General features: G+C 43.0%; 1 protein-coding gene across 1 annotated transcript; it reads left to right on the top strand.

The window, feature by feature from the left end:
* The first annotated feature begins 1,744 nt into the window (after positions 1 to 1,744).
* LOC111952677 (LIM/homeobox protein Lhx8-like) lies at positions 1,745 to 4,698 on the top strand. Its single transcript, XM_023971569.1, has 4 exons — positions 1,745 to 1,894; positions 2,188 to 2,283; positions 2,863 to 3,073; positions 4,607 to 4,698. The coding sequence occupies exons 1-4, from the start codon at positions 1,745 to 1,747 to the stop codon at positions 4,696 to 4,698; spliced, it is 549 nt and encodes a 182-aa protein (XP_023827337.1).
* Positions 4,699 to 8,352: the final 3,654 nt, after the last annotated feature.

Here is an 8,352-nt window from a genome sequence, read left to right on the forward strand (position 1 = left end):
ATTTTTTTAATGTCCTCATCAATCTACAACCATTATACCATAATGCGAAGCAAAAACTGGTTTTTAGAAATGTTTGCAAATGTTTTACTGAAATATTACATTAACATAAGTATTCAGACTTTTTACTCAGTACTTTGTTGAAGCACCTTTGGGAGCGATTACAGCCTCGAGTCTATTTGGGTATGACGCTACAAGCTTGTACAACTGTATTTTGGGAGCCTCTCCCATTATTCTCTGCAGATCCTCTCAAGCTCTGTCAGGTTGGATGGGGAGCGTCGCTGCACAGCTATTGTCAGGTCTCTCAATCCTAACTAGTAATAAGGCTGTAACGTAACAAAATGTGAAAAAGTCAAGGGGTCTGAATTCTTTCTGAACGCACTGTAAATCTGCCGATGGTAGACAACCTTGTTTTACTCCTCTTGACAGTTTAATACTTTCTGAGAAGTAGCCATTATTTCGAATTTTACACCTAGGGTTACTATACATAACTTTAACTCATTTCATAAGAGATTCTCCAAAATTGAAATATTCCAGGGATTTTCAAAGTCAGCTATGAACACCAGGCCTGGTTTCCCAGGTTTTTCATAATGTTCTATTGTTTCCAGTACTTGTCGTATATTATCGCCAATCTATCGTCCATATAAAAAACCTGTCTGATTAGGATGAATAATATCCGACAATACCTTTTTAATTCTATGCGCTATGCATTTTAATATAATTTTTGCATCACAACACTGAAGTGCAAGGGCCTGTTTCAATAATAATGAAATCCGACCTTCTTGTTGAGTATCTGATAATATACCATTTTTATAGGAGTGGTTAAAACATGCTAACATGTCATCTGAGCACATCAAAATGTGTTTGGTATGGCAGTATTACTTTAGTKTCTTGTTGCAAACAGAATACATGTTTTGGAATATATTCTACTGTATACTGGCTTCCTTCTTTTCCCTCTGTCAATTAAGTTAGTATTGTGGAGAAACTACAATGTTGTTGATTCATCCTCAGTTTTCTACYATCACACTCATTAAACTCTGTAACTGTTTTAAAGTCACCATTGGTTTCATGGTGATATCCATGAGCAGTTTCCTTCCTCTCCGGCTAATGAGTGAGGAAGGACGCCTGTATCTTTGTAGTGACTGGGTGTATTGGTAACCCTTCCAAATTGTAATTAATAACTCAAAGGGATATTAAATGTCTGCTTTCTACCAATWCGTGCCCTTCTTTGCGAGGCATTGGAAAATCTCTCTGGTCTTTGTGGTTGAATAATAATAAATAATAATTTAAAAAACACATAATTCCACTTTGACATTACAGGGTACTGTGTGTTGGCCAGTGACAAAACATCTACATTTAATCCATTTTAAATTCAGGCTGTAACACAACAAAATGTGTTAAAGTCAAGGGGTGTGAATACTTTCTGAAGACACTATGAATACTTGTACTATACTGTAAAATGCATAAACCTTTAGACAAAGSCCCTTGACATTTGATAGTAATTAAATTATGTAAATTTATACAAAAAAATACAGCCTATTGTCTTTGATATGGAACAAAAGTAAATTCCAATTTCACAGATGAGAAGCCATTCAATGCATAGATGTCGAGATTTCATAATAATCCCACTGGGCACACACTGCTTGAATCAAAGTTGCTTCCACGTCATTTCAATGAAATTACGTTTAACCAACGTGAATTGACGTCTGTGCCTAGTGTGATGTCTACGGCTTGCATGTCGAGTAGCATGATTATGAGCTCATTAATTAAGAAGAGCATTYATCTCATTTCAGGAAGTGGTATGAACCTAGAGGGGATGATGCCAACAGAACAGCAAGTGAATCAGCCCAGGCYGTCGAAGAGAGCGCGCACCAGCTTCACCGCTGACCAATTACAGGTGAGTATCACATATCCCCCAAACGTACCTGGGAGACCATCCCCAGGTCAATAGCATTGTGATAAAGCTGAATACCAAGGTTCATAATTTGGTTCAATATGAATTTATGCCACAGGTTTGTTCATTTTTTAATCCTTCCTGGGAGCTTAAATCCAGCCCCTGCAGATGTCACCAAGCCTTGTCAATTATGTCTGACTGTTCCCAGCCAAGGGGTTCAGGGCAAGTGACTAACATATGGATGACCTCATGTGATTGACCTGTGATTGAGCTCAGTGACTTTATGACCCCTCCAGGTGATGCAGGCCCAGTTTGCCCAGGACAACAACCCGAATGCCCAGACCCTGCAGAAGTTGGCAGAGCAGACAGGCCTGAGTAGGAGAGTCATACAGGTTAGATCAGAGATGGTCAACTGGCGACCCGTTGTTGTAATGTGTAGAATTGCAGCAAACTTGTCTTAAAACTGCAACATTTTCTTTACGCCCCATGGCAAAATGTGTAGAATTGCAGGAAATTAACTCTCAAACTTCAATTTTCTCTTTCCGCTGTCAAGAGGAGCAAAACATATTTGCTCGCATGGGTAAGCAGACCCGCGAACCCCTGTGGCCCCAACCCCCATCAAAGTTACCCATCCCTGGGTTAGGTATTCATACACAGTTTTAATCAACRCATGCCTCACAATCAGGATAGGATATGACTGCATTTCTACAGTACATTTGTATTTTTTTTCAGGATTTGTTGTGTTGAAAATAATTCATGAAAAAGAAACTGTAAAAACACCCACTTGGTTTTCTGACATTTCCTCTAAAACAGCCATCTGGGATTGGTACATCTGCTCACCAAAACGAGTTATTAGGTGACCACTTTGTTGCTGTTTGAATCCGATTGGCCCTTTAATAACACACATCAATTAAGTGTGTCACTATTGAATGCTGGTACTAAAAACATGGCACTTTCTATATCCTATCCAGGTTTGGTTCCAGAACTGCAGAGCACGCCATAAGAAGCATGTGAGCCCCAACCACTCCCTGCAGCCCGGCTGCCACTCCCAGCCCACCCCCCTGTCCTCCCTGCAGCCCGGCTGCCACTCCCAGCCCACCCCAGCCCCAGAAGAGCGGCAGTACACAGCCTACAGCACCCCAGAGGGATCCATGCTCACTGCTCTGCACTCCTACATAGATGGTAAGTGGAGAAAGGTTGCCTCCCAAATGGCAACCTATTCCCTTTATAGTGCACTACTTTTAGGGGCTATCGGCCCTGGTCAAAAGTAGGGCACTGTAAAGTAAATAGGGAGCTATTTGGGACGCACATAGGCTGTACCAGAGACATATAGAGATAGTACACACCAGTAAGACGGCCCACCGGGCGGGAGGGGGTCAAAAAAGACAATCACTTAGTTGTGGTCAATTTGCAGTTTACAAATTATTGTAATTAGGTTCCGGACCCCCAACCGTCCGCTCCGACAAAAAATCATCCCACTGCTGAATCTAGTTGCCTACCCATGGTTTAGAGTTATAGGAACAGCCATCTCTTGTGGACATACTGCGTAACAAAAATAGTATTGTAACGTATGTCAAAAGACTGTGGGATGCAATGACTAATGAGCAACAGTAGCTCCAGTGCTTTGGTTTTCCGTCACTGGTTATTTGGACACATCAATATTGGGTGAAGGTGGTGCTTAAGGGGGGTTGGGCGGGCGGGGGGGGACCAGAGCCTAGGTAATGCTCTATAAAACCAGAGCCCTGTGTAGTGTCCAATCAAGACCAGAGCCCTGTGAGTTCCCTATAAGACCAGAGCCATGTGTAGTGTCCAATAAGACAGAGCCCTGTGTAGTGTCCAATAGACCAGAGCCCTGTGATGTATCCAATAAGACAGACCCTGTGTAGTGTCCAATAAGACAAAAGCCCTGTGTAAGTGTCCAATAAGACCAGAGCCATGTGTATGTCAATAAGACCAGAGCCCTGTGTAGTGTCCAATTAAACCAGAGCCCTGTGTAGTTCCCCTATAAGACCAGAGCCACTGTGTAAGTGCTCCATAAACCAGAGCCTCCTGGGATCAGGTCCAATAAGGACCAGAGCCCTGTGTAGTTTCCAATAAGACCAGACCAGTGTTAGTGCCAATAAGAACCCAGAGCCCTGTGTAGTGTCCAATGAAGACCAGAGCCCTGGTCGTAGTATCCAAGTAGACCAGAGCCCTGGTGTAGCGCTGTCCACATTAAGACAAAAAGCCCTGTGTAGCTGTCCTATGAAGACCAGAGCCCTGCTGTGTCCTATAAGACCAAGGCCCTGTGCTGTAGTGTCCTATGAAGACCAGGCCCTGTTGTCCTATAAAGACCAGTAGCCCTTGCGTGGCTGTCCTATAAGACCAGTCAAGCGTGGTCCCTAGACCAGGTGTGTTCTATTGGACAGACCCTAACCTTTAAGCTCCTTCGTCGTGTCCTATTAAGACCAGACGTTGCTCCTAGCAGCCTGTGTCCTATAAGACCCAGCAGCCCTGTGTGTCCATAGACCAGAGCCCTTGTGGTCCTATAAAGACCCAGGAGCCCTGTGTACGTGTCCTATAACATATTATAACGTTATTATTTGAGCATTTCATCTAATCCTCTCTCTCTCTCTTACTACTGTCGGGATTGCTATGCCATGGCGATGGGCAGAGCCCTGGTTACTGTCTCATCTAATCAACTCTTTTCTGATCTCTCTCTCTCCTTCTCTACAGTGCACATCTCCTCAGTCTTAAAGCTGTTCCACGCCCCTGTGTCCCATCACATCCATACCTCCCAGCCTGTGAGCACACGCCTGAGCCAATAATTACACACACACACCCACACAACACCACACAACACACACACACCACACACACACACACACACACACCACACACACACACACACACACACACACACACACACACACACACAACCACACACACCACACACGTCCTCAGTTTAGCAGGTTTAAATAATTGCAACATTACTAAGTTACACTAAGGTCCATGTTGTTATCTTGTGGATGTGTGTGTTTCTCTGGCCCCGTGCACACTTAAGTTACACAACAATGCATTTGTCACAACGGTTGTGATACAACAAAGAGATTGTCAAAAATGTTATAAAATATTATTACACAAGCATTGTGGAGACACCACAGAATGGTTTGCCAAAAACATGTTTGTGCCCCCTGTATATAGCCTCGCTTGTACCGGTATCTCCTGTATGTACCCTCGCTGTACCGGTATCCCCTGTATATAGCTTCGCTATTGTTATTTTACTGCTGCTCTTTAATTATTTGTTTTATTTATTTATTTTCTGTATTTTTCTTATAACTGCATTGTTGGTTAAGGGCYTGTAAGTAAGTATTTCAGTGTAAGGTCCACAGCTGTTGTGTTCGGTGCATGTGACAAATACAATTTGATTTGATCACACAAATATGAGTTGTATCACAACCATTGTGTCGAGTACGTTGTACAGCAGTTAAACCCGAGTGTGTCCGGGGCCTTTGTGTTCTTATTGCAAGGTGTCACCGTTTGATGCTGGTCTTTCATCTAAGGTGGGAAACTAGACTGCCTTTGACAAACCATTGTGAAGTTAAATCTTAAAATATGAATTCTTTGTACATCAGTATTTTAACTATTGTTGTTTAATTTATTTACTGTATGTGGTTAAGAAAATAAATATTGACAAAATGATAAAAAAATTAAAAAAACTGACTGTTTTCTACTCACATCAACAACCAACAGTAAACTACCACAAATGTATGCAAAAAGTTAAAACGGGTTCAGTCAATGTAATAAATACATTTTTAAGTGGGTATTAATATGTCTTTATTATAGCCAATAATGATGTTATTAATAGGGATGGGTACCGAAACCCGGTATTAAACGGGCCCCGGGGGTAAATTATGAAAGACCATAGTTTCGATAAACTCCGACGTTATCGGTTCTGCTTTCGGTACTGGAGAAATTAAGAAAATACATCTCCTACTTATTAWTGCTACATAAACATTATCTTKCACATTTTATCTCACCAACCGTTTCTAATTTTCAATGAGATTACAACACTCGTCTATGATGCATTTTCGCTATTCCCRATCCAGAAGAGAGATCTCTCTCGCGCGGAGCCTGTGTCTCTCACACGCTACAGCACCCTGCTCTTAATTTGTGACGATGGCAGAGARAGCTAAACGTTCAAAAGTGTGCTTGCTACAATGAACCAATCCACTCCTCCCTCTAATACCGGTGGTCTAAGCCAAAGACAAGTGTGGCGAGGTGCGTACTGGCGACAGAGAAGTCAGGCGCAGGAGAGCGAAAACTGACTTACAACGGCGTCATTTAATATCCATAAACCATCGTCAACAGAACAATACAATAAATGTGTCAAACGAAACCCGGTAAATACCAGCATACCGTGCATAAGCACTACAAGAAACAATTACCGACAAGGACATGGGGGAGAACAGAGGGTTAAATACACAACATGTAATTGATGGAATTGGAACCAGGTGTGATGGGAGACAAGACAAAACCAATGGAAAATGAAAAGTGGATCAATGATGGCTAGAAGGTCGGTGACTTCGAACGCCGAACGAACAAGGAGAGGGACCAACTTCGGTGGAAGTTGTGACAACAAGTCCAAAGCCCCTTCACGCTGACAGCTAGTGGGGGGRTGACTGAGGAGAGGGTGAATGAGTGCCACCTAACCGTGACTTGGTTCATAGTGAAAGGCAACAGTGGAGTCCAAGGGCTTTAGGTAACAGTCTGTCAGTATATATTGAGTTGTATACATTTTTTGGATATAGTAGTATAAAAGGGTGGTATGTTAGTCCCATCACTCCACAATACACAACAATACAATAATGATAATTCAACACATGAAAACTGTCTTTTTTTTACTGTAGGGAGATGAGCAAGGCACTCAAATCCAAATATACCCCTCCCTCCAGAAGTTACCTCAGTGACACATTCATTCCTACCTGGTGTGGTGTAGAAAAGGCCAATGTGAACACTTAGCTGAAGGACGTGCCAAAGCTGGCCATCACATCAGACGGGTGGACCAGCCTCTGTCAGGACCACTATCTCACTGTTACAGTGCACTACACAAGCCAGGGCAGTGTAAAACAGAAGGTCCTCCACACCAGGGGCAGTGTAATTCAGAAGACCCTCCACACCAGGGCAGTGTAAAACAGAAGATCCTCCACACCAGGGCAGTGTAAAACAGAAGGTCCTCCACACCAGGGCAGTGTAAAACAGAAGAGCATGCGCTGTAGTGCTTCAAAGTCCCTGTGATAAGGTTAGCGATAAACTGAAGTCCAAACTGAACACTATATTTAATGGTCTCATTTCAAAAGCTAAATTGTCGCTAGTGAACTTTTTTAAATTTTATTTTACCTTTATTTAACCAGGTAGCAAAGATTATAGCAAACACCACAGAAACGGAATTTGTGCTCGCTAGTTTACAAATTCAGCTATTGTTGGAACCAGCCAATATGAAACAAACTATATTAAAAGTACAAAAGGTTGCAGCATATGTTGTGTAAATGTGTGTGTGTGCTGCTAATCGAGCACTTCAGCAAAGGCAAGGCTGTGCTGGGCCTCACACTTGCCTCTGCTGTTCTTGGAGAGCTTGAATGTCTAAACATTTCACTGCAGAAGAAAACTCAGACTGTCTCTGGTATGCAGGCTGCAGTCGAGTGTGTGCGGTCATCTCTTAGGGGCAAGAGAAATGACGAAAGCTACCTTGCACTGTATGAGAAAGCAACAACATTGATTGACTCCATGAATCCATTGAGTCACACTCAAGACAATTTGCTGGCAAAGCAGTGGATCACTAAGGGCAGAATTCTTTTAAGTGTTGGATGGTGTAGAGGTTCAGTTTGGCGACCGTTTTGACCAGGACAGTCTAAACGTCCTGCAAAAGTTGGAAAGAGCGCTTCTCACGGGGGAGTTGGATGAGTCTCTAGATCAGTACCCAGAGGTGAACATAGATTCTCTTTCAGTGCAGATCCCTCTCTTTCACAACAAATACCCCTGTAGCAGCAGTGGAGAGGCAGCAGAGGTCCGGAGGCTTCCAGTGGAGGTGCAGGGGTTGGTTGACCAAGTTGAGGTGCTGATCAGAATTTTGTTTGTGGTGCCAGTGTCTTCATGTGAGGCTGAGAGGAGTTTCAATGCACTCCGCAGGTTAAAGACTTGGCTACGGGCTAGCATGGGCCAAGAGAGACTGAACTGCGTAGTTGTCTGTAATGTACATAAAGACAGGCTGGACAGTCTCAAGAGGGAAAATATCTGCCAGCAATTTGTTGGATCCATTGAAACCCGCAAACATGTTCGGTTCTTTTGTTCAGTAGTGTGTATAGCAGTGGTTCTCAACCTTTTTGGGTACTGGAACCCCTGCATATTTTGAGGCAAGGCAGGCAAGGTTTTGAGTGGTCCTCAGGGACCTCCACCTATATTATATGTAAACTTACTGGAAA

This window comes from Salvelinus sp. IW2-2015, linkage group LG26, assembly GCF_002910315.2.
Source record: "Salvelinus sp. IW2-2015 linkage group LG26, ASM291031v2, whole genome shotgun sequence".
In the NCBI taxonomy this organism is placed as follows: Eukaryota; Metazoa; Chordata; class Actinopteri; order Salmoniformes; family Salmonidae; genus Salvelinus; species Salvelinus sp. IW2-2015.